The 27081-nt window shown below is 35.5% G+C and overlaps 1 protein-coding gene across 1 annotated transcript in view; it reads left to right on the top strand.

The window, feature by feature from the left end:
- EMB2737 (embryo defective 2737) overlaps positions 1-27081 on the top strand; it is a 28804-nt gene that overhangs the window by 551 nt on the left and 1172 nt on the right. Inside the window, exons 2-11 of the mRNA XM_008795913.5 lie at positions 503-567; positions 1819-1917; positions 5438-5570; positions 6642-6701; positions 9303-9362; positions 10916-11038; positions 11847-11918; positions 17959-18096; positions 21002-21157; positions 24239-24343. Coding sequence (XP_008794135.2) covers positions 503-567; positions 1819-1917; positions 5438-5570; positions 6642-6701; positions 9303-9362; positions 10916-11038; positions 11847-11918; positions 17959-18096; positions 21002-21157; positions 24239-24343 — 1011 coding nt within the window. The remainder of the gene's footprint in view (positions 1-502; positions 568-1818; positions 1918-5437; positions 5571-6641; positions 6702-9302; positions 9363-10915; positions 11039-11846; positions 11919-17958; positions 18097-21001; positions 21158-24238; positions 24344-27081) is intronic.

Raw genomic sequence — 27081 nt, 5'->3', positions numbered from 1 at the left:
TCTAAAAAACCCTAATTCTACAATATCTTTGTTTTGTTGGTCATTGATTAATATTTACGTTTTTGGAGTTCTTGATGAGAATTAATTACGTTCCTTGAGTTCTTGATTGGAAATAGTGTCCTCCTGGCTTCTTGATGGGAGATTCTCGTTCTTTTATTTCTTGAAAATCCCTAATTCTATAGTATCTTAGAGTTTTTGAGAAGGAGTAATTGCATCCTTTGATTTCTCGACCAGAAATAACGTTCTTTTGAGTCCTTGATAGGAAATTTTGTTCTTTTAATTCTAGAAAATATTAATTTCATAATATCTGTGAGTTCTTGATCATGTTCTTTTGAGTTCTTGAAAAAGGCGGATTTGTCCTAGCGAAAAAAAAGAAGACGGATTTGTAGTTTATTTGCTCCCCCTCCTCCCCCCCCCCCCCCCCCCCCCCCCCCCCCCAACCCCAACCGAAGAAAAAAAAAAGCGCAAGGGATAGTCATTTCTTTTATGGGTTGGGTTGCAGGTGGTTGCAACTCTTGGGACCTATGATATTGCCCTGGAGTTGGGAAGGAAGGTTATCTGTCAGAGGTAATGCTTAGTTTGACTTTCTTGTTGATGCTCTGTCTCATCAGTATTTTCTTTTTGTTGTCATTCTTTATTTCATGATTGCGTTTATGGTATTTTGGGAACTAGTGTTTTCTTGATCTTCTTATAACTTTGTGGATGGCTTGTGGATATTTGATGATGAGTTGATGGTTGTGGCGCTGGTGGTTTTTAAGAATATAATGTTTTTTTAAATTATATCAAGAAGGGGAATCGTAAACTGGAAAAATAATTGAACATAGGCATTCATTACTAGAGAAAGAAGTTGTATAATTTTATACTTCAGTTAGTTTAAAAAGTTTGATAATCTTGGCTTGGTTTTAAAGGTGCAGTAAAAGGTGCATGTGAATGATTAACTGTAAGGATGGAATACATTTGGTAATTTATGCTCATGTGAATTAACTTTTTCTACTAGCTGCAAATAAGAAAACCACGATAACATTTACTTAGTTATGTATTTATGTATTGAGATGCAATAATAAATTCTCTTAAAATTAAGGAGAATGGAATGAACATGTGCTTCCCAAACTTGTGTAACATGGCTCATTAGCGCTTCAGCTTTTACCAATTTCCTATCTGTTCTTTTGTTCATGCAATTATTTGAGTAATTCAGAATTCTGTAACCTGTTAGTGTCTTCCTCAAATAATATTACTGAGAAAATTGCATTCTATGATGCACTATATATTGATACGGTCATGATTCATTGAGTTTGGACTCCAACATGGACTAACATTTTTAATCCAAAAATAACGTAGAATAATGTAAAGTAAAATTCGCCATAATATAGTGAATGTTTGCTCATGCCTCGTTGCCAATACCTTTTTAAGATGTTGGGAGTGTAATTCTTTATTTTTTGACCTTCATTGTCAAAGTAGTGATCAAGGTTCACCAAACTGTTACCAAAGGTCGTACTGGTCTGCAATCGGTTCGGTACAATACCAGTACATATCGTACCAACCTGATGTATATTGGAACTAGGGAGAGGGGGAAGAGGGAGGAGAGACGGAGAGAGGAGAAAGAGAGAGGGGGTCAAAGCCACCGAGATCATCGTTGTCTTCGGGAGAGAGAAGGAAATAGAGAGAGACGCAAAGTACTTTTGTACTAATATATCAGAATCTGCTTGTACTTATAAATACAAAGTTCTTTCCCCTGGTCAGACTATATACTAGTTCTTTATGCATTCTATATAGAACTGTAGGTGGACTTACACATGGAGTTGCCTTATCATATTGTAGGAATTGTCGGACATGCAATGGTTGGCAAGCATTACGATGTACCATGTGCAAGGGTACAGGGAAGGTGCATTATCGAGTGAAAAATTATAGCCCAAAAAGGTAGAGTCATGTCGGTAATTGAAGTTTTTTTTTTTTTTTCTGGTAATGTTATGAAACTTGTCTAGAAAAGAAATATATCATACAAAATTTCTGCATACATTTTTGACAGTTGAGATGAAATGACTATTTGTTTCAGGAACTTTTTCCATATATCAATTTGAGGAACTACAGGCAAATATCTAAATTAGTAGATTTACATAATTTCTAGTATTGTTCTGCAACCAGCACATATTTTTATCCATCTCAACACCTTCTCATCATTCTACAACAAGTGTGATGCTGTCAACTATTCTGGTATGACTTTAGTCATTTGTCTTCTTGAGCAACAATAATTTTGAATCTGGAAATTGAAGAAATAGTTATTGGGGGTGGGGTGGGGGGGAGTGCTCTTATATGAGGGTAATATAGAACCCTAAAGAACACCGGGGGGTTCGGGGGGTGGAACCCCCTGGCGTATCATCGGTAAAAATAAATATCCTAATCTAGAGGCCTGTTTGTAGCGGATGAATCCACCCAATGACTTGCCAGTGCACCAAGCCTGAGTTATTAAACAACATTCCTTTTCTCTAGCTGTCGACTAGATTATGACAGAACTATCTATACCTTTCTATAATTTCACCTCTTTGTCAAACCACAAACGTTTCTTCGCAAATGACTGCCAATTAGAACAAGGAAAAGTTCTACTCCATTTTCTCCTTGTCAATGCCTACTCTTTTCCAAGCTAGGTGGGTCCTTGCAGATTGTGGGTTTGCTTATCTGGTACCAAAATAATTCCAAATCCACACCTAGTTTATAGTTCTGTGTTGTAAAAGATTTGAATAATTGTTATCAACTTCTCACCAGACAATGGACCTGGTTATGTATTTTTTAGATCGCCTTGGGCTAAGATGTTCTGATCAAGCAAACTTTGGATTTTTGGTACCTTGCAGCGGAAATGCAGTTTTCTATCCTCCAAATTTGAGGCCACCAAATGTCCAAAAGTCTTATTGGTGGTCCTACACCAAATTGTCATATCTTTGCTCCTGCAATGCAACTCAAATGTATGTATCCCTCTCAGTCACCTGGAAGAATGCTTAAGTTGGCAACCCCAAATGGACAAAGCTATATATTTAGCTCTCTGGAGTCTCACTTTTCTTCCTTTCCACTTACAAAACTATGGCCAATTCTGAGCTTCTTCTAGACCCTTCTGCTCCACTTAATTGAGCCAGATCACAATCCTAGCATATCTTCTTTCTAAAAAGTTGCCATCATAAACTCCATAGATAAGGGCCAAAACACTAAGTTCTGAAGCGATTACATGTTAGACTAAGATTGATGCTTCTTGAAAGTTTATTTTCTGTGCTGAATTGCGGTAATTGATAGCAGCTAGCGATGGCTAGAAGAATGGAGCTATCAGAATGAGTAGCAGTTTTGTATAGATGAGGAGAAGACATAATGAAGCACTTACTTGCCGCTTACTTCCACCTTTCTTCATAGGCTTATGTCATCCTTGGTTGCATTTCCTAACCTTCAAAGCCACCTTCCGGTTAACTGATTTTCAATTCATTAATGCTTCCCATTTCCTATTCCCTCATTTGCTATAATCTACTTTGAATTCTCAAAGTTGTAACTTCTATTATTCTCCATACCACTCCTTGGTGAAATTATTCCTACCAAGATTCTACATATAGACAAGTTTTAATTAAACGAGGGCGAGTCTTGGCCATTATAAAGGAATTCACTATTATTTTGACCAAAGTAATGCCGCTTGGTATCGGGCCTCGAACTGGTGTCACCTTATTATTGTGTCGGTACATTTGGCACGAGAGCCAATTCGATGTACTGAGTGTCGGTACGTCCTCGGTATCGTATACCGGTACTGAATCGGTACAGTATGGTACGCCCTGTACCACCCTAATTTGATGTTGACAATCCTATTATCAAGCCTCTTGTTGGGTTTAAAAAAAAAGAAAATAAACAAATAAATAATCATGATAGGTAGTGGATGTCCACCCTAATTGGTGACATTGCACGAAGTGTCCAAGAAATGTTGCATATTTACAAATAAACTTGAACGTGTTGCTAGTATCACTAGACAGCGAACTAAATTTTTTGTGCGGTTAGTCATTAGTGTCTCCATAGCTGCAAATAGTCCACTTGAATTTGAGTTAGTACACATTATACCTACTTGACTGAACCTGCTAAGTAATTTGTCCTGGAAGCTCTCTGTCTTATTTTGAGATCATCTATGCCAAAAAATAGGAAAAAAGATACTATAATATCGGTTTTGGTTTTAGTTCATTCCAGATGACCTTGTCAGTTTTTTTTTTTTTTTTGGTTTGGAACCTATACATTTTGGACAAAATGTTAACATCTCAGGGGTTAAAAGCAAATCAAACCAATTCAAACTTAAAATATTGTCAAGTTTATGTCAAGTTTTTATTATAGTCAATGCAAACTGAAACATGTTGTCTTAAACAATATTTTGGATGACACTTTGAACTTGAATCATGATACTTCGAGAGGTGCAAAACTGCAAACTTAATCTCATCTACTCTACGTGCCTCCAAAATATCTCGCAGCTCTTTTGATTTTTCCTACACTGTAGCATCAAAACTAAACCTTTTAGACTTTTTAATGATGCCTTCAGTTAGATTCTTGACCTTCTTTTGTCATGGTCTGTGAACTCTTCATGTACTTGATGCAAGCTTCACTTCTCACTTTTGAGAAAGTGCCATGTCTGTTAACCTTAAAACCTCCTCTGTGGCCCTCTGATTCAGTCTACAGATTCCTCCTGCTGATCATGGAACCTTTCCTGTGCTACCTTCTCCATCTTCCTTTCTTGATGTTAAATATGATATCTAATGTATTGAAATTGACTGAATATTAAATTGGCCTTCATTTAACATGTATAATGAATTTTGTGGTAAATTTGATCCTAATATTGCATTTTTACAAACAGTTTACGTCCCAAGTTTTTGATTAACCTTTGGAACTATAAAATGTTGAGCAGTTGACAACTAGCCACTTGGAAACCAATAAGATGAAGTTGTATCTGTTGTGGGGGAGGCATTCTTTTTAGATTCAACTTATGGAGGGAGGTATTCGAGTAGCCCAAAAATATGAGCACATTGCTGGTGTGGGACAGGTTGACATACACTACTATGTTAAGACTTAAGAATGCAAGTCATTTTTGGAAAACAGTTTCATAAGACTGGTGACATCTGAACAATCTGCTTTGATTGGAGGATGAATTTGCCTTTTCCCCTTCCTTTTTCTTTTTAAGAAAAAGCAGTAAGACTAATGATTTGTTCTTATAGCTTTTATTACAATGATCTGTAACAAACTATTAATGCTTGCTATGCTTTTAAGCTTTTTATCCTTGCTTGATAAATTTTTTTTTATAATTATGACAGATATCTTTAGGAAAATATGTGAGTGATAAATCTTCATTTTAGATCTAAAAGATCTGTTGAACTGCATGCAACTTATCCTAGTTAGTCGCAAATTTTGTTTTGGTTTTCTTGGCATATTCTTGTAGTGGAGAGAGAGCAACTGCTGAGTGCGTTGCAGAAGCCATTGTTGAGAACTGTGCTGAGTTGGTCCACCTTCCTGCTACTATCGATCTTTCCATACCATTGCCCTCCAAAGATTGTCCGAGCTGTGATGGATCAGTAAGATACATGCATTTCTTCTACTCCTATCTAAATGATACAGACTTTAATTCTTATTATTTTTAAGATGCATTTGGTATGTGATTGAGTAGGTTCTGGTTATGATCTCAGATTATTGTAATCTATGCTTATGGATATTGGTATGTTATATTTATTATGTTTACGGCCTACTTTTGTAGGAAATATATGTTTTATGTGCATGTAGATAATAAATAGGTCATCAATTGTCATATGAACTATGCTTATGGATATTGGTATTTGATCTTGATATATAACCTAGCATTTCTGTCCTATAGTGTAGGAAGATATACTTAAAACTTGATGATCTTTCTTTCCTATAAGATCTGAGTAGTATTATACTACATACCGACTGGACCTATCTGCTGATTTTATAGTTGTAGAGTATGCATATCAATCAAACCGTTCTATGGTACCAGTATTTGCAACGGTGAGGAACTTTTAGTTTATCTTATAACTGTTTTCCCCTGTTGTCTTAAGTTAGCATTTTCTTTGTCTGAAGTATTTTGTTCTGGTAACTGCAAAGTTAGCTGATGTACATGTTTATTCAGGCTTATTCATTCATCTTCTTATTCCCTGAAAAGTAGTCATACCATATCACATATGGAAGCCACATATGGTTACCATATCCATACCCATGAAACAACTCTTGCCCACTGATCATTTTCATTCTCCCAATTAGACTTTTGCCTTGTAAGTGCAATTTTCTGGTCTTAAATTGGTGCCATCAATTCTGAGTTCATGTGTACCACCCTATAGCATACAAATGGTAGCCGGAAAAATTATCTATTTTTGGATTTATGTAATGCAGCCATGCTTTGTCCATGCTTTTAAACTGATGCTTTGTCTATTTTTGGAGAAGTTATCTAGTAAATTTGTGGTAATTGTTCAAGCTGAAAAATAGTAGATTTGCGATCCCTAGTTATTAGGCATTTAATAGTTCTTCATGTTATGCAGGCCTTGGTCTTGCTTATATGAGACTAACAGAGCTAGTTTCTGCGTGTTATAAACTTTTAATTCATATATTTGAATACTTATGTTTACATTCTGCAGGGTGTAATGGGTTGCCCAGAATGCAAACATCGGTTGCAAGTTAGGATTTCTGCAGATGATGTGAGTATAAAATTAATTTGTTGTTTTTAGTTGTTTTATGCATATTCTGCCAGAATATGAGGTTTTTATCTTTACTGTGGAATTTCACTCAATGCAGCTATACTTAGACAGAGCTTGCTAGAAGCATGAACAAGTTGACCACATCCGTGTTGAAAATGCAGTAAATATGCATATACTGATATCTTGATAAAATATTAAACTTACAGAAGCGGAAAAACAAGAAATTGGACTTTATGAATTCCAAGTTTCTAAGCCATAATCCAACCAAATACTTGATGATTACTGGTACTTTTATGCATAGTTCTCCACTTGAGCCCTAAGAAACCTATTCTACAACTTTATAACTCAAAACTCTGACAGACCATGGAGAAACATCAAATTAGCTAAAAGAAATAAAGTAATTTCTTAAACTTGACACATGACCCAAGCCACCAGTATTTTAAAAGGCCATTGCAGTGTGCAGGTGGTAAAGGAAATGCAGTGTATGTGCAATTGGTATTTTTGAAACGTGTTAAAAGTAAGTAAATACTTGAAATACATCAACAAATAATAACATCAACTTTAATAACAGTAGCAGCTCACAGTAAATGTTACTGCTTATTACTTAATACCTAATAGCAATATTTTTAAGATTATTAATAAATTAATAATTGTCAGTGATACCTGCAGTCCAAACCATTTGCCTGAATTCACACTGCAACAATTCCGCATGAGAGTGGGCCATTTATGTGGTCACATAATGCTAAGTTGGTCATATACAGTATATAGGGAATACTGTGTTGTCTAGGGACCATATCCGTGTATATTGCAACATGCAGTGATTTTTAAAACAATGGGAAGCACATTTTCCTTAGATGATCCTAGCACCCTTCTCTTTGGGTCCTTGATAAAATCAAAGTATTTATCATATGCTTTTATCGTGTGCTTTATTCTTTTCTCCTTTACATTGCATTTTGTTGACTTAAACTTTGTAGTTGCTAGGGAAATTAGTTGCATATCTTCGGCTGATGATTGGCTAGGCTTGATCGGGCACCATTGCACTTCTAGCTAGGTGCAGAGTGAATTGCTTCAAGCATGCCTCACCAAGCCTAAACTTGGGTTGGTAATTTTTGAATAGGCCGGAGCTTCTCTCAAACTCAAGGTTTGAAGATCTAGAGGGAGCCTAATTTAGGTTTGAAGATTTGGGACAATAGAGAGGTCGAGAGGGATAGAGTGGAAGGGTCTGCGGTCCCAACAGGTTTTGGGTCTGCTGGGGGGTCATGGTTGGCATGCAGAAGGCTAAGCTATGCTGTTGTATCATATTAATGTATAATTCATACTCAAGGCATGGTAAGATATAGTCTCGATCCTTAGTCTGTACAGCAACAACATGGTGGTTGAGAAGGTTAGATTTTCTGGGGGATAGATGTCACCAGGGCCATTGAGTTGATAGAATCTCCAAAAATTCTCTGTGCCAATTACAGCTATCTCTTATAGAAGGCCAAAAGCTAGTAGCAATAATTAGTAGATTAAACCCCTTTCTCATCATATTTGGATGGTCTATGCTTGTTAGGGCTTGGTCAATTTGTCATGTGGTTGTTTTGTGCTTTTGTTTTCTCTGGATCTATTCCAGGTTTTCTTACATTTCTTACATAACTGTATGACTATATAGCTTTAGAGTCATGAAAACCAAGAAATTTTTATGTATAGATAATATATTGTACATACATACATATAATGTCTAGTACTAACAATGTCTAGTTAATTTGGTTTGAAGCTGGGTTGGGTCAGGCCAATAGTAGCCCATGTGGGGTCCAAAAGAATTTTGGGTCTCAAAAGTTTTTTCCGTCCCAGTCCAAAGCTCAAATGTTTTATGCCCAACCAACCCGAATAAGGCCCAAGTTAACAGGGCCATCCTGGGCCCTTCAACAGCCCTACTTGCACTGATTTGAAGGCATCTTAGGATTCTATGAAGTTTAGGTTTAACAAATGTAAATTCCTGTCTAGGATTTGAGAGTTGCATCACATATGATGTGCCCCCTTCCTCGACTCGACAATAAAATTTCATTTCAATAGTACTGAGTTTTCACTTAGTAGTTGAGCTCCCATAAAAATTTCATTGATTTCTTCTGTTTACTGCACATAAACACTGTGGCTACAACTAATTTTAATATCCTTGTTTAGTATGCATGAATACATGAATAGATGTTTGCTTGTGCTAAAAAGAGCCATTCAGGGAATGAAAAGAAAGAAAAATCTTTGCTAGATGAGCTGCTAATGCGTGTGTAAGATTGTGATGTGTGCATGAGTAGGCTGGGTACATATATATGCTTGTATGTACATGTGCATATATACATATACATACATACATACATGCATATATATATATATATATATATGCATGTATGTATGTATGTATGTACGTACCTGTGTACGCATGTATGTACATGTGCGTGGCACATGATTGGGCAGGGGTGTGTGGGCAGGGGCATGGTTGTGGGTGTGGGTATTGGTGTGGTGTGCATGTGCGTGTGCATAAGTTACAGTCTGAAGCATGCCGGGTACATATTTTTACATTTTGCATTTTGATTATCTCATATTGTTCACATGTTATGTTGTCAGATCATGGAGCCTCCATGGAAAGCATATAATGTTATGAGGAAGATGGATTACCCCTATGAGGCAAGTATCACAGAAGCTTTTATTTTGCCAGTTGTATGAACGAAAATTTCACCTCCTTTAGTTTGTTTTAATCTTCTCCTTCATTTGCCAATGCAGCTTGAGTCATTGAGTAGCATTGCCATAGAAAAGCCAAATGGAGGATTTTATTTCTGTAATGATATTCCCATCAAATGGAAACACTTCTTTTAATGATTAAAACCTCTTCAATTCTCCTTTCCTGTCTCATTTTTGAACACTTTTATCTGTCCTTTTGTTCTGTTTAAAGTACTTATTGACATCATTATGGGTGGGACTTCATTTTTCCATCTTTGCGTCCACTAAAATTAGTCAATAGCTTTGTTTTAGTTTTATTGATCTTTGGATTTCTAAGAACTTCATCCATAATTACTATCTAGAGATCAACCTTATTCTCATCTCACTAATTTACATGTATCATCTGCGCTTCAAGTAGCTTTCACTGCGCCACTTATGACAAGTGGCAGGATCTTGGAAGAGCCCTTGTTGTAGGCACATAATTGTAACATGCTTATTAGTTTAACTATGGCCGCTCATAGTTGTCATTTCTTTCTTATAGACATGACCTGACGGTATTTGTGGTATTTTTCTCAACGTTTGCATAAGCCATGCTTATATTATTTAATTTCTTATAAACCGTTCATCTGTTTTCTTAGTTTGAATGTAGCACCTGTAGTTAACCTTTAGGGCAAACAAACTTATTGGTTATGAGATTATAATTTAATGTCTTCTTTCTTACATAATCCCTCCTGCAACTTGTTATGGTAGCTTGTAAGTTTGACTTCTCTGTAGTTTTTAATACAGTATGCCTCCTTTTCCTTTAAAAGGGTTGCTAACAAAATCAGACACAAAGAAACTGAGACTGGTTGGCTGTTTAGCATAGAAGACAGTATGATGTTTTTTTGTTGCGATCTTGTGCTGCTCCTGTAGAATGTGTCTACTTTTCATTATGGTATTACCTAGTGAGAAAAGTATTCTTTGTTTTTTATATTACAGAAAAATATGCACATAAATTTGTGTTCAGGTCTATAGACATCATGGTTATTTTCTTGGCCATCGGTACAATAGGATGTCTGTAATAAGTCATGTCTTATTAGCTCAGACAATATAAACCAACGTATTTCAAGATATTAGCCTATTAAATATTAATATTTTGCTTGATATTATCAATCAGTTAATTATGTAGTATTATTATTATTTTTAAATTTTTATACTTCATAAACATTAAATCAAATTAAGATGGTGGTTATTTCCACTTTTACTCTATCAGCTGATGTTTCAATGCCTTGGTTGTTATATTTCTGTCAAGATATTGAGTTTCTTGTCTAGTTAAAAATTCTAATCCTTTAATCTAATCCATGATAAGCCAATATCTGGGTTATCATGTTATATCACCGAATGGGATAAGTGAGATCTTTAGAGGTTTAGAGAGTTAGCTGGGCAGGAATATAGACAAAAGCAATATAGTTTGTAATTTCGCATAGGAAGTTACTTTAGGTAGGAGCCTTTGAACATTGATCATTTTTTTCCTTCCTCAGAACATTGTTCATAGCATGAGGGATCCCAAGATTGCAGCCTTCTGGTTAATAACCATGCCTCAAGTTTTGGGAGGATTCAACTATGATGATGATGTCAAGCAGAAAATTTGGTGGGCGTACAAGGTTTGTTTGTTACATTCTTATATGGTCAAGTATGCATCTTTTTTTTTTTTTATTGGCTTTTAGACGTCATTTTTGATTACGAGCCTTGTGCATGTTACATGAGAAGCCATATTTGAACTTACATAAACCAAATTAGAGGTTAACTCACATATTGACATATGCATAAAACCAAAAATTAGCTTGAGCTAGATCTTAATTGCAAGTGGAATCATCCAATCTTTCAAGATACATAAAACCACCAAATTGAACAAGGTTGTCAAATTCACTGAAGGCTCACTTATTCGGGATCTCATTTTTGTTGCCTATCAAACAAAAATCAATCAATAAATAAAGTAAATAAATAAAGGAGACCAATGGAAGATTCTATATTACATATAACCAAAAACTCTTGGGCTTAAATCTAGCTCTACGATAATGCAGCCTGCTAAATAAAGCAGTGTCTAAACTCACAATAAGCCAAATGCACCCTGCTTTTCATAACATAACATAATTTTTATTTGGAACTCTTATAGTATGCTTATATCTATGTAAATATTTAACCGGCCTCGTGATTGTTTGGAGATTCTTAGCAAGTTGTAAGCATGATTTTGAAATTTTTCTTTTCAAATATACATATAACCTCTATATAGGGGGTAAAAGTTGCACACTATCTTTTTTTTTTCCTGTCCTATATTTATTTTCTGTTTTCCACTTAGCGATATGTTATGTATCTACATTTGGAATTCTTTTCTATTTTACATCTTAGGGCCACTTAAAATTTTCCATTTAGTTTTTGTTTTCATTATTAATTTGTGGTCACTCGTGTAAGGAATCTATGCGGTATGATCAACTCCGAGATGCGGTTGCTAAGCGAAAACCTGGTTGGGAGCACCTACAAGATGTGAGTATCGATTTGTTTTTGAGGATTTTACATACTCTTTCAGAAATGTGTAGGGCAAAGCTGGTCTATTGATACAAAAACCATGTATTTTCAAGAAACTGTTTCATCTTCCCCCCTTCTTTTCTTTGAGGTAGTTGTAGCATCATACAATAACTATAGTGCATTCTGCCACTGCTGATATTGGTGAGAGTTTTAGTTGACTAGAACATCATTTGTTAATATTGGTGTTTGATGAAAGCTTTTGCCATTAAAACATTCTTTAGATGAAGTATGCAGTTAAGATTTATCCATAAGCACCGAACACAATTTTTTTGCATATTATTTGGTGTCAATGCAACTCCATTTCCTATGCATTGCTTGTTTAAAAAGATGCATAACCATAACCATAATCATCCAGCCTTTTCCAAAAAGAGACATAATGAACTATATATTAATTGACTTCTCATTTATTTTTCTATTAAGATATTCTTTCAAAGAGAATCATGTAGATTATTTTAGGAAAAGGAAAAAATAACAGAAAATAAGAAAATGAAAAGTAAGGAAATATACTATGGATAAAGTAGATTAAAAGAAAGTATAACTCTTGTGCAGTAATAAACAGGGCTGAAGGAGGACAAAAGCAACCTGAGCTCATTTATATTTGATTAAATATGTCATTATTAAACTTGAAACAATCTGATCACAATGATCCAATGCATTCATGAGATTATCTTATTATCGTCCTACATCCGTCCAAATTATCATTTAATAATTGAATTATTCAGAAGTAAAAATAAATAAATGCATGTTAAACAAATCTATGTGACTAGTGAGGTGTCTAACACTGTCACCGAAAAAAAGGATTGATGAAACTTGTGCTTCACAAGTATCTATGGGATGCTTTAACAAAATCACTCCCCCTCCGACCCTCCCCAGGATCTTCTTTCCTGCTAAATAAATCAGGAACATATTGATGAAAAATATGCTTCAGAAGTGTCTATGGAAGGCTTAAGCGCACAAAAAAAAAACAAAAATCTTTTTCTTCCTTGTACTCCCTTCCATAGGATGAGTGGCTGATGACTCATAGGATCTTCTTTCCTGTCAAGTTAGATTTAAAATTTCAAGAGGACAATGTTTCCTACTTATATAAATAGATATTTTAATTCAAATGGGATTTGGAGGAGTTATTAGAATTTAAAACCTTTAATAAGTGAGATTTAGGAAGTAGAAGGTGAGACATGTGATAGTGGATAATATGATTTAGGGATTTAACCAAACTTTTTGCACAGGCTGTCAGACTGAATAATATTATTGTGATTAAGAGGGATAACTACTGATTTGAATGGTAATTGACAGGCAAAAATTTAGAGCTCCCAATTTTCGTAGTGTAATTTTGGTGGCATATGTAAAAACAAGATCAGTAAAGTAAAAATCAGACCGATCGTCAATGTTCTTTGATCCAAAAGCTCTAGTTTGAGACCCTTGAATTTTTATTTTCCATCAGATATGATAGTTTATTTGCTTCTAAATCATCCACTATTTGGAAGGCAATAGAGAACCAAATTATCTGTTTCACATTGAGTCAGGAATAAAATTGAGCTGTCTGCTAGTGCTGTCTCACATGCTCTTCCATACTCTGCCACATCCAAGAAACTAGTCCAATAAAATATGCTAAATACTTAAATGTTAATTGTTTTTTTCTCGTAATAATATTTTTTGTAGAGCTTCCAACTCTGCTTCTGTAAAATAATTGCGACTATTGACCACTAATGTAGAGTAGATTGGAATTTTCAAGATATTTTTGGGCTCTAAAACACAATTTGGACCTTACTATGGTGGTTAAGATCCAATAAGCTTTTGCCAATGTAACCATAGTTAAAAGTACCAGTTGGCATGGACAATACAACATGCTATGTACCGCTCCAATGCCTTACCAGAACATGGCACTGGGATGCATCTTGTTGCTTGGCATGTGCAATGCTTGTGTATCAAACATTGGCATGGCATCAGACAGCATGATACATACCATTCTACCACTTGGCCAGCACTCACTGGCATGTGATAGCTCAATTTATTAGAACTAACAATGAAGTCATCATCGAATCAATATTTGCAGCTATCACTAGTCCTACGTGTTGGTGAGAATTGAAAAAATGGATTACTTCATAAATATCCCTTTCTACGAATTGATTTCTTCATCAAGATGAGCTTTTCATGAATAAGCTCTTCTTGATTCTGTTAATTTACTATATTCAGGGAAAATATGTTGTTTTGTCTCCTTCATTTGGGATGGCGGTTGGGGTTGGGGGAAGGGGGATGGGGACTTTATCGTACTTTGCTCTAAAGCCCAAGCCTTAAATTGATCCTTATGCTGCTGTAAGACGAAAATCAATCAATCTGGTGATTCATTGTGAAGCATAAATGATCTAAGTTAAGTAATGAAAAGATTTAAGCATCATAGCACTAATATAAATTCTAACAAAGAAAGTCAATGACTAGTGAGAGATCAAAATAAGGTCATCAGAAATAAGGAAATTTTGAATTTTGGGATCATAAGTGTCCGACTTGTTTCCTTTTTTTTCTTGACAGAAATGTTAGGCTCAATAGAGCCTAAAAATTTGATTAAGGCTAAAGAGCATAAATATCAGATTTGAAGTATTAAGACTAAAATTCTGAAATGTAAAGAGCATGCTTTAATTAGATAGATGCCATTGACCAGGTAAAGAGAGAGAACTGTTGTTGCAGAAGACATCCCATAAGTATGTATGCATGTGCAGAAGATTAGTGTGTGTATGGGGGAGGGTGCATACATTTTGCTTGCATGCATGTGAAATATAAAAACCTAGAAAATTAGAATCAAATTATGGTGATTGTGACTATGTTTGAGTATGGTTCAGTGATTGCTGAACCAACCCGAACTAGACGATTTGGCTTGTACCAAACCGTATTGCTGGTTTGGGACAGTTTAGTCACTCAGATCGGTTTGTATATAAAATCCATCCACTCCCCACCCATTAGATGGTTTGAGAGCCTTCGAGGTTCTCTCGTTTGCTCGCTCATCGGACACTGCCTCCGATGGTACTGATGCCGCCAGATGCTGGTTGTCATCGGTAAGTAGAAGGTGAGACATGTGATAGTGGATAATATGATTTAGGGATTTAACCAAACTTTTTGCACAGGCTGTCAGACTGAATAATATTATTGTGATTAAGAGGGATAACTACTGATTTGAATGGTAATTGACAGGCAAAAATTTAGAGCTCCCAATTTTCGTAGTGTAATTTTGGTGGCATATGTAAAAACAAGATCAGTAAAGTAAAAATCAGACCGACCGTCAATGTTCTTTGATCCAAAAGCTCTAGTTTGAGACCCTTGAATTTTTATTTTCCATCAGATATGATAGTTTATTTGCTTCTAAATCATCCACTATTTGGAAGGCAATAGAGAACCAAATTATCTGTTTCACATTGAGTCAGGAATAAAATTGAGCTGTCTGCTAGTGCTGTCTCACATGCTCTTCCATACTCTGCCACATCCAAGAAACTAGTCCAATAAAATATGCTAAATACTTAAATGTTAATTGTTTTTTTCTCGTAATAATATTTTTTGTAGAGCTTCCAACTCTGCTTCTGTAAAATAATTGCGACTATTGACCACTAATGTAGAGTAGATTGGAATTTTCAAGATATTTTTGGGCTCTAAAACACAATTTGGACCTTACTATGGTGGTTAAGATCCAATAAGCTTTTGCCAATGTAACCATAGTTAAAAGTACCAGTTGGCATGGACAATACAACATGCTATGTACCGCTCCAATGCCTTACCAGAACATGGCACTGGGATGCATCTTGTTGCTTGGCATGTGCAATGCTTGTGTATCAAACATTGGCATGGCATCAGACAGCATGATACATACCATTCTACCACTTGGCCAGCACTCACTGGCATGTGATAGCTCAATTTATTAGAACTAACAATGAAGTCATCATCGAATCAATATTTGCAGCTATCACTAGTCCTACGTGTTGGTGAGAATTGAAAAAATGGATTACTTCATAAATATCCCTTTCTACGAATTGATTTCTTCATCAAGATGAGCTTTTCATGAATAAGCTCTTCTTGATTCTGTTAATTTACTATATTCAGGGAAAATATGTTGTTTTGTCTCCTTCATTTGGGATGGCGGTTGGGGTTGGGGGAAGGGGGATGGGGACTTTATCGTACTTTGCTCTAAAGCCCAAGCCTTAAATTGATCCTTATGCTGCTGTAAGACGAAAATCAATCAATCTGGTGATTCATTGTGAAGCATAAATGATCTAAGTTAAGTAATGAAAAGATTTAAGCATCATAGCACTAATATAAATTCTAACAAAGAAAGTCAATGACTAGTGAGAGATCAAAATAAGGTCATCAGAAATAAGGAAATTTTGAATTTTGGGATCATAAGTGTCCGACTTGTTTCCTTTTTTTTCTTGACAGAAATGTTAGGCTCAATAGAGCCTAAAAATTTGATTAAGGCTAAAGAGCATAAATATCAGATTTGAAGTATTAAGACTAAAATTCTGAAATGTAAAGAGCATGCTTTAATTAGATAGATGCCATTGACCAGGTAAAGAGAGAGAACTGTTGTTGCAGAAGACATCCCATAAGTATGTATGCATGTGCAGAAGATTAGTGTGTGTATGGGGGAGGGTGCATACATTTTGCTTGCATGCATGTGAAATATAAAAACCTAGAAAATTAGAATCAAATTATGGTGATTGTGACTATGTTTGAGTATGGTTCAGTGATTGCTGAACCAACCCGAACTAGACGATTTGGCTTGTACCAAACCGTATTGCTGGTTTGGGACAGTTTAGTCACTCAGATCGGTTTGTATATAAAATCCATCCACTCCCCACCCATTAGATGGTTTGAGAGCCTTCGAGGTTCTCTCGTTTGCTCGCTCATCGGACACTGCCTCCGATGGTACTGATGCCGCCAGATGCTGGTTGTCATCGGTAAGTCCCCTCCCCCGCCCCCCCCCCCCCCCCCCCCCCCCCCCCGCTAAGCTAGGTTAGAGTAAAAGGACCCCCCTCCTATCCTCGAGAGCTTTTGAGGGCTCTCTCACTTGCTCAAGGTAAGCTCCCCTCTCTCTCTCTCTTGGTCCCTATCCCCATCACGAAGCCTTGGCCCCTTTCTCTCATTGGATTTGAATGCCCTCTTGATCTGGACACTGATTGTGAAGCCTCAGGGTTGCTTTGAGCCCTCTCTGTTATCGGATGCCTCCTTGTCGTCGCAAAGCTCTTGCGAAGCTGCTTCGACTCTCAAATGAGTCCAAAGGTCTTGGTTGCTCTCTTCCTCCCTCTCCTCCTTCCTCCCATCTGTTTCCCTCTCTTTTTCCCTCTTCTCCCTCTCCCCTCCCCTGTTTTGGTGCACCTGGAACGGCATGCTACAGACCTGTATTGTGCCGAATCGGTCACCAACTGATATGAGTCTTGGTATGGTTCGGCAGACCTTGGTGTGGGTTTTCCTATGTATCCATAGACCCCTCCCATAACAAATAATCTTACTAGTAAATCTGCTGGAGAAAGATCTTTCCTCTTGTTAAACAAGAAGCCAAAGGATCTATATACATCTGAGTGAAAATAAGAATCTTTCATATTCATAATATCAGGCAGTTCATCGGGTTCTATTTTAATCTTTGAATTCAAATAATACATGAAAGTGTACGTTCTACTTGAAGGAAGGGCCAATCTTTTAAGTTGAACCGGTTCATTGATGAATTGTGTGCAGTGAATATTTACAGATTCTTTTCTTTGTTCTAATTTCTTTTTTTTTCATTGATGAATTGTGTGCAGTGAAAGTTCACCTCTATTTACAGATTCTTTTCTTTGTTCTAATTTCTTTTTTTCCCCCTTATATTTTTGTGCTGCCAAATCAATATAAATTTTCTTGACTGCTGTTTGAATGAGGTTTTAATGTTCTTAAGAAACGTACACAACAATGTCGAATTGTCCAATTATGGGAATGACTCCGTATCTGAGTTTTTTTTTTTTTTTTTTAAATTAAAATCTTACAGGCCCTCATCTCTTTAGATCCAATCCGTGCAAGGGATGATCCAGTTATCGTGAAAAACATTCCCTTTTACAAGGCAAAGAAAGAGCTAGAGGGAGAAGTAATGAAGCTTGATGTCCCACCTCGACCTCATAATTGGGGGGTAAGAATTAGATCTTCTATTTGTTATAGTGATGCTAAGTTCCTAGGCCCTGCTTTTGTAGGACAGTCAGATGCAGTTTGATCTTTCTTTTGTATTTTAATGTTCAGAGATCATCCATTACTTTTCAAATTTCTATGAGGCATGCAATTTCTTGGCATTCTATTTTCTTTGAACATATTTGATTTATTTATTTTATCTTATTTTCTTTCAACAAAGTTAGATGATAACCTTGATCTGTCTATGGCAGAACTGTCACTAAACAGCACTTTATGTGAAAACCATGAGATTTAGGTATCTAGAATGCTGACTTCCCTTAACTTTTAAAAACCAAAGTTTCCGTAATATGTTATTAATTCTTCTATTTGTTATAGTGATGCAAAGTTCTTAGGCCCTGCTTTAGTAGGACAGTCAGATGCAGCTTGATCTTTCTTTTGTATTTTAATGTTCATAGATCATCCATTACTTCTCAAATTTCTATGAGGCATGTAGTTTCTGGCATTCTATTTTCTTTGAACATATTTGATTTATTTATTTTATCTTATTTTCTTTCAACAAAGTTAGATGATAACCTCGATCAATCTATGGCAGAACTATCACTAAACAGCACTTTATGTGAAAACCATGAGATTTAGGTATCTAGAATGCTGAGTTCCCTTAACTTTTAAAAACCAAAGTTTCCTTAATATGTTATTAATTCTTCACTTTGTTATAGTGATGCAAAGTTCTTAGGCCCTGCTTTAGTAGGACAGTCAGATGCAGCTTGATCTTTCTTTTGTATTTTAATGTTCATAGATCATCCATTACTTCTCAAATTTCTATGAGGCATGCAGTTTCTGGCATTCTATTTTCTTTGAACATATTTGATTTATTTATTTTATCTTATTTTCTTTCAAAAAAGTTAGATGATAATCTCAATCAGTCTATGGCAGAACTGTGACTAAACAGCACTTTATGTGAAAACCATGAAATTTAGGTATCTAGAATGCTGACTTCCCTTAACTTTTAAAAACCGAAGTTTCCTTAATATGTTATTAATTCTTCACTTTGTTATAGTGATGCAAAGTTCTTAGGCCCTGCTTTAGTAGGACAGTCAGATGCAGCTTGATCTTTCTTTTGTATTTTAATGTTCATAGATCATCCATTACTTCTCAAATTTCTATGAGGCATGCAGTTTCTGGCATTCTATTTTCTTTGAACATATTTGATTTATTTATTTTATCTTATTTTCTTTCAAAAAAGTTAGATGATAATCTCAATCAGTCTATGGCAGAACTGTGACTAAACAGCACTTTATGTGAAAACCATGAAATTTAGGTATCTAGAATGCTGACTTCCCTTAACTTTTAAAAACCAAAATTTCCTTAATATGTTATTAACTATATAATCAACTTGAAAAATCTTGTATTATCCTTGGTAGGAAAACATGTAGTAGTTCATACAATTCTTGGAGATGGAATTATACATTCCATGCAGCAGATGTGTAGGAAGATTGCCACCTTCGGTGAGCTGCAGCTTCATGCAAACTCAAACTTGCATTGGTTTAGAACCAACTGGGAATGGCCTGCTACAAATTGGTGGAGGAAGGGAACTAGGTTTGGGATGAATAGGTCGCTTGCTTTTGAACCTAATGACAGGACAAAATTGGAAAGAAATCATGGTTATTGGCAATTGGGATGATAGACCTGCTAAAGTTTAGAAATAGGAGCTAGCGTTAGGAAGAATGTTTTTAGGATTTTGAGGCTAAGAAAATTCATGTTGACCCAAAATTAAAATTTCAGGCAATTATTCAGTTTTTTACAAAATACAGGATTTTAAGTTCTAGCTTTGTCAATATTGTCAACTATGTAAGTGGCATTCATATCAGATTGCATGTGTAAATAAAGAAAATAGCTGTTGCTATCTAGTACATTAAAGTGAATACTAGAAAAACCAGAAATAAGTAAAATAAAGAGAGAACAGTGGGGAAAATATAGCACAAGAGAGAGAAAGCACTAGGGGATGAATCTGCCCCAAAAATAAAACATTCTCTCTCTCCTTAGATTATATTCTTTCATCTTTTATTCTACCTCAAACCTTTGATTAAACTCTCCACTTCTTTTTTTCTCCTTCATGCCTGAGTGAATGCTTTTGGAAACCCTGCAACCAGGAGCCTATGATGACATGATAGGTTAAGGCTAAGGATCAGAAGTGCTACATGTCTGATTAGTGTTTGACAGATTTCTTCAGTGAAGACAAATATACACAAAGCGATTGTATATTTTTACTATGATGCATTGAAGAAAAATGGGCAATAGTTGTAAACTGCACGTTGTGCCATGAATTGGATGTACTATGTGTCTACCTTATTTTTTATTGCAGGCTATCTAGCTTGCCATTTACAAATATTAATTTCTTCTGTTTATATTTCACGTTCAGCTTTATATATTCTTTCATTTAAGAAGTGCAAAGCACTTGTCAAGATTGCTTTTTCAAATATTTCATGGCAGCTAACTTTTTCCCCTGAATTTTTCAAATAATTTTATTGACCTTGTTTTTTTTGGTTCATCATTCTTATATCTTGAACCCTGCTAATGGTAGTCCCAGGCTTAAATGGAAAAGGTGGAACATTGAGGTTTGGTGGCTGCCAATTGTGAAGAAACCAAACTGTGAAACTATGTACTCTGATTTTATTATTGTTGGATTTTGCTTTTGAAGGATGCATCCAACATAATGCATTTGCGATGTGAAAAGTAGGGAATATGAAAGGTTATTAAAGTTGATGCTGCATGAAGGGGATGGCTTTGATCATGATAAAATTAATCATTTAATATGTTAATATAGGTCGCATGCACTTCTACATGGATGCACAATTTAATATTTAGATCCCAGGTTAAATCTTTGAAATTTTGATATGGAGCTTTTCCAGGAATTGGACCTTCCACTAAATGCATCTTCATGGACTGAGGAGGATATGAAAGATCCAAGGAAGTTATTAGAGATGACAACCCTTCTAAATGCCCAAAGAGAAATCGCAGACAAAATACTGGATGCACAATGGGAAGCAAAATGGCGCCAAGACAAGGTATGGTTGTATTTCAGGCTTACCTCTGGTCTGAGGTCATGTGCATTTTACTACTGCCTGATTTGCACATTGTTATCTAAGAAATTATAAGCTTTGAAGCAGATGAGGATGTCAGGCAGCATGATCTAGGCTCATTGCCTTCTTGCATGCTTATAAAATTAAGCATTAAGTGCAAGCAATCCATCCATAGACCATATGTACTTACAGTGGCTGAGCTTGGATTTTAAACCGGAAGGTGGGCGGGCCATGGGTGCGTTGTTCGTCAAGCAATATGCTAGCAATATTCTGATACAAATTATCTAGTGCTAGTACTATGATAGAGATCAGAAAAAAATAACAGATTACTAATGAAAACAGATCACAAAGAAAATAAAAAGAGAACCAAGGGAAAAAGGAAAATCGTAAAAAACAAAGATCGCATTAAAAAAAAAAACTCTGTTATGTGGAACTTGGAGAACTCTTCTCCTCCTCCTATTTCATGTGACAGAAATCAGAAAGAGAAAAGCAACTTAAGCGACCAAATATCAGAAGACCAGGAAAAATAAACTGAAAAACAGTGGACAAAAAAGAAAGACTCAAGTCATGTGGGCTATTGGGTGGGTGCTTTGAGGAAGCGTCTCCTTTTCTCCTATAGAGATTTGTATAGAGTAGGAAACTTTGGCTGGAGCTTTTTTGCTTGTTTCTCTCCGGGGAAGGGTCTATTGTTGGAAGAGGTTGTTTGGAACAGCCTTTGAGATTTCATCAGAAAGTTGAGGGTTATTGAGTGGAAGAGGGTGCCACCTTTACTCTAATTATCTTAACTATTGATCTAGCAGATGGATGGCTAAGACTGTAATAAATTACCATCAATCTAGTTTGGAAACAGTGGTAACCCACTCCATATCTCAATGAAACAATCCCAACAGAAGTCCCAGAATTTTTGGAAATAGTTACTCAATTACTCAATGCATGGCGGGTCCGAATTTATGGTGTTAACCTCCCACACATCTTATGTACTCCGATATTTTTTTTAAGTTTGGAGGGGTGGGGAGGGGAAGGGAAGGGCCTCTGCCTGGACTCGTGGCTCTGCCTTTGTGCACTCTCTTTTTCTTCTTTCTGTGGCTAAAGACGACCACTAGTCAACTTTGAAACATTTTTCTAATGTTCTAATCATATATCTGAGTTTATGAATCCTTTTTCTTTTTTGGATATTAAAGCACTATATTATGTGAAAGTAGGTTAAATATACTTTTTTAAAAGTTATATAGAGCAAGTAATGCCTGAGATGGAATTAAAAATAGGAGAGGGGAGGAAGATATTCAGTTCTGCTCGATCCCAGTCAAGAATCAAGATTGTGAGAGAAGCATAAGCAACTCAAAAGGATCTGGATGGAAGTGCAGAAAAGGATGTCAATGTGCTCTACTCTAGCTACATATATGAAAGAGGATCTATGTATAACATCATTCAGATTGGATGAGTAAAAAAGGATGTAAAGGAAAGAAGAAGATGGAGATTGTTATGGAAACCCCATTAATAGAGAGAAACAGTAGACAACTAATTTAGTAATATTCAAAATTCACCTTACATGGGTGAAAAATCAAGATATCAAAAATATCTAATATATGCTTTTGGTGCTGAAGTACTTGAACAGACTTGGACTTACTACATAAAATTCAACTGAAAAAATCAACACTTCAAGTAAAAAGCTTTGTTCAATTTACTTTGCTGAATATAAAACTCAATCAGTCCTAAGCAACCTACTTTGACTCCCAAGGACTGATATGGGCTTAAATAATTCTAAAATCTTTATAAAGAACAAAGATAAAGTTGCATAAATAAATTATCTAGTGATTCCTGAGACATCTTGTTGGGATCAAATATGTCAAATATGTGCTTCCATGAATAACCCAAAGGTTCTTGATGTCGTGATTTATCCACAATTTGTCTTTCCTATCAGTTTTATGTCCATAAGCTTGATTTGCTCCCACCATATATATGGTTGTAAATAATAACAATAATTAAATTTGCTTGAAGATCCTCTGCATCATAAACTTTGCGAAGGAAGATCCATCCCCTGAATTTGAATGGAAGGATAGGCTTTCTTGATCCAATATATATTAGTTAATTCCTAGGATTTTGCTTGTCAGATGTGATTATTCTTGCATTGATTTTTGGTAAAAGAAAAACAAACTTGCATGGTAAAGCAACTACGCAAACTTACTCTAACCTCGTCTACAAAACTGTCATACATTTTTTTGTGTTTTCTTTGATATTTGAGTATTGGAACAATAATCTATTGGTAACAGAATTATGTTTCAGAGAATTATACTGATTTTGGTAATAAAATTTTACCAGTGACCTTGGTCCTCCAACAAGGATTTCCTATCCATACGCTCTCTATCATCTCTCTCTCTCTGTGTGTCAGCAAGTTTAAAATTCTCAGGGTCAAGAGCCATTTACTTGAGACTGGTGCACAACTTAGTGATTCTGAATTTTCAAGATCATGTGCAGACTCTGTAGTAACCGACCAGCTGATCATCATATGAATTTTATTGCTGTAGCATGCTGGACATTCCTTTCTTCAAACCTGTAGAAAGCTTTCTGAAATAGTGCAGTGGCCTCAACCTGAGAACGTATGGTGTATTCCAGAGCTTTTAGGGACCAAATAAATGAAATTATCCTTCAGACGCCTCTATGGAATATCGTTTCTTTCTTAAAAAGCAATTGTTTTTTTTTGTTTTAAACTGCCCATGCTATGCACAAATGCATGTTGCTGGATTGGCTTCTGCCACTTATCTGCAAATTCGTGCTCTATTCTTATTTGGAGATATCCATCATAGTACAATCTTAGTCATACACACATGCATCTAGATGGGTTGGCAATGTCTTCTCATTGGGGTATGCCGTATGCATGCTTCACATTTTTGTGAAAATCATCAAGTTGTACATTTTATTGTATACATAATAAATAAACATATCCATATACATACACCAATATGCTTACTATACCATTTATGGATATAATATATTTCTGTATATCTGTATGTGCGATCTGTATTGTTAAATGTTGCACTTAAATATATTCATTTCATGCAATTTTAGTTGAATGATCTGTTAAAAGAGAAGGTAGAACCATATGTCCGGAGCATCGACAAAGGTGTTCTTCCCCAATCAATAATTATAAAGTCCCATGATCAAGAAAACAAGGTTTGCATATCTCTCTTTTTATCTAAATAATTTTGTTTGCCATGTCTTATTCCCTTGCCGGTCTTGGTTAAATTTGACGGGACCAAATATGCACCTTATTGTTTAAGAATATAGTTAGATTGGCTGCGTGATGTGTTCATTAACTTCTCTTGTCAGTATTTTATTTGCTTGTATGTCTTTTTGTGTAAATTTGAAATTTTATTATACCCTTCACAATTGTTCGTTGCATTGTTCCTTTTCTGCAATGAAATGAAGCTTATTCCATTTAGTTTGCATTGATGATGTTAGAAAGTCATAAATGAGGCAGCGAAACATATACCCAACTAATTTACATTGTCCCAAGAGCACGACAAGAGGGTGGGCCTTGGTGCAACACTATGGTTGCTCTATTGTGACCTGGGTGTCATGAATCATGGGGGTAACACTGCGTACATCTGTCCCTCCCCAAAACTTGTAGTGGTGGGAGCCTCCCATACTAGGATGCCCTTTTCCCGAGAGCATGGCACATGTAGAGCTAATTTAAAATCTTCTAGAAATATGTCCAGCGAGCTTCAGAGAAAGGATGTAGGTAGGGGTAGGCAAAAGTATTAACCTTCCTTTTAGAGACCCATCTCCAACTGGGAAACACTGCAAAGAAAATCTTTGATGGTAAAAGGTATTCTTTAGCAAAGAGGAGCAGTTGGGATAGCTGGAGCTTTTTCATACCTGTTCATGTCAGAAACTGAAAGTTGGAGAGCTAGTAACAATTTGTATGTTGAATCTGCATGAAGCTAGTTGGTTGCTAATAGAGTTGTAGTTGCTTAATTAATAAATGACATCTGTTTAACTGGTAAGTCACTTAAGAAAATAAGGGTCTGCATTTTTAATACAACCCTAAAATACCTTTTTTTAAGAAATATGTTTCTACCTGCAGGAGTTTCCGAGACTGCAGATTAAGGTTTGTTTCCTATTGATTTTATAACTTTATTACTTACCAAGGACTTTTTTTATATTTTTTTGAGTGGGGCGGGGGGCGGCTAGGTCTAGTTTTATATGGCAACTATGCTTGTTCTTTATTTATTTTCGCATTGGTTTCAAATTTTCTAGATTGAGAAACTTTCTTAGAGATTAATGTGATCCATAACTTCCTCGGTGTTATGCTATCAAGCCTTTGCGAGCCTAGTGAAAAAATCGTTCTTGTTTGGATATTTCTAGTTATCCTTTATCTATGTCATGGGCGAGGAAGAAAACTTTCATAGCCTTTCTTGGGAATCCATTGAAGAGATTTTTACCAGACTCTTGAAACTATATGCAGGATCAGCTTGAAGAAATGACTTTTTAGAAGTTTTGTACCTCAAATTTTGGTCCTGAAGAAAAAAAAAATCTGTTCCATGGTTTAAAAACGAAGTTTTGATTGGCTTTGTGGAGTCTTGGTTTTGGTAGCTTCCCTCCAAGTTTTAGCATTCCAGACATAAAAATTTAGAAAAAGTATAACAATAAAGAAGCAAAGTGAAGTCGTTACACAACAGTCAGAATATTTTATGCTAGGTTCTTTGTTGTTTTCGATAGTTTAAGATTGAAGTTAAATATTGTATAAAAACAAATTTCACAAATTAGACTGTAGTTTGTAATGTGAATATATATATATATATATATATATATATATATATATATATATATATATATATATATATCTTCAAACTTTAGTTTGAAAATTCATCATCTAGCAATTTTGGAGCATTTTTTCAGTGCCTAGTGCGTTTAATTCTTTTTCTTCATAATTCCTTTAGTATAGTTTACAACTAGTGAATTTGAGCATTTCTGTCTCATATTTTTAAGGTTAACTGACTGTTTAATTAAATGCATGAATTGTAGAATGATATTTATTTTATATAAGACATGATTCCATTACCATGAATGATGGTGGCTTCTTTTTAGTTGTTTTTGTTATTTTTTGTGAAGTACCATAATAAGGTCCTTTTCGGAGGCTTTGACCCATCAAGGGCTAATCTGTCATGTGCCCCTCTTTTAACTCAATAAAAGAAAACCAAAAAATGAGACTATATAGCCTATGTACTTAAAAAGATGGAGAAATAATCCTAATATGATAATAAACTACAAAATGAAACTTATTTAAAGTATTCATGTTCAATTTCAGTTAGTTTTGGCTGTGGCTAACTGGAACTACCAAAGTTGAATCAAAATAGGTGATTTTTAGTCAAAATTGATTGAAACCTGAAACTAGGGGCCAGTTTTGGTTTGGTCTCTGCTAGAATTGTTCCATTTCTTCTGCAACAGGTCGGCTTCAACTGAAATTTGATACTTTGCTCTGTTAAACTGGATTGCTACAAGATGAGGATTTAATTGGCAAGTTTGTGGTTGGTAGCTTCATGGTGGAACAGTTTCTAGTGAAATGTTCCTAGGACTTATCCAAGGCCAATTACAACATGCAAAACATATTTTAAACTATGAAATGAGACCTTGATGCCGTGATGTTCAACAATTCCATAACTTAGAGAACAGAGAATGTGAAGGTCACCTGGTTAGGTGGCAGGGTTGCTTTTCCCACAAGATATTATTTGCTTTGTCTCAACAAAATGTCATGATTTCAAGTATAATTTTATGTTGAATGTATGTCTGAAGGTTCAATTCTTAAGATAATTTGTTATAGACTGATCCTGGACTGAGCATGTTTCTATGGAGGATATATTGCTTGGAACATCTGATTGGCTGGCCGAACTAACTGGTAAAGCAGAATC

Source organism: Phoenix dactylifera, chromosome 12, assembly GCF_051530095.1.
Source record: "Phoenix dactylifera cultivar Ajwa chromosome 12, Ajwa_hap1_PhDact_Kaust_v1.1, whole genome shotgun sequence".
Lineage (NCBI taxonomy): Eukaryota > Viridiplantae > Streptophyta > Magnoliopsida > Arecales > Arecaceae > Phoenix > Phoenix dactylifera.
This window is presented reverse-complemented; position numbering and strand designations above follow the sequence as displayed.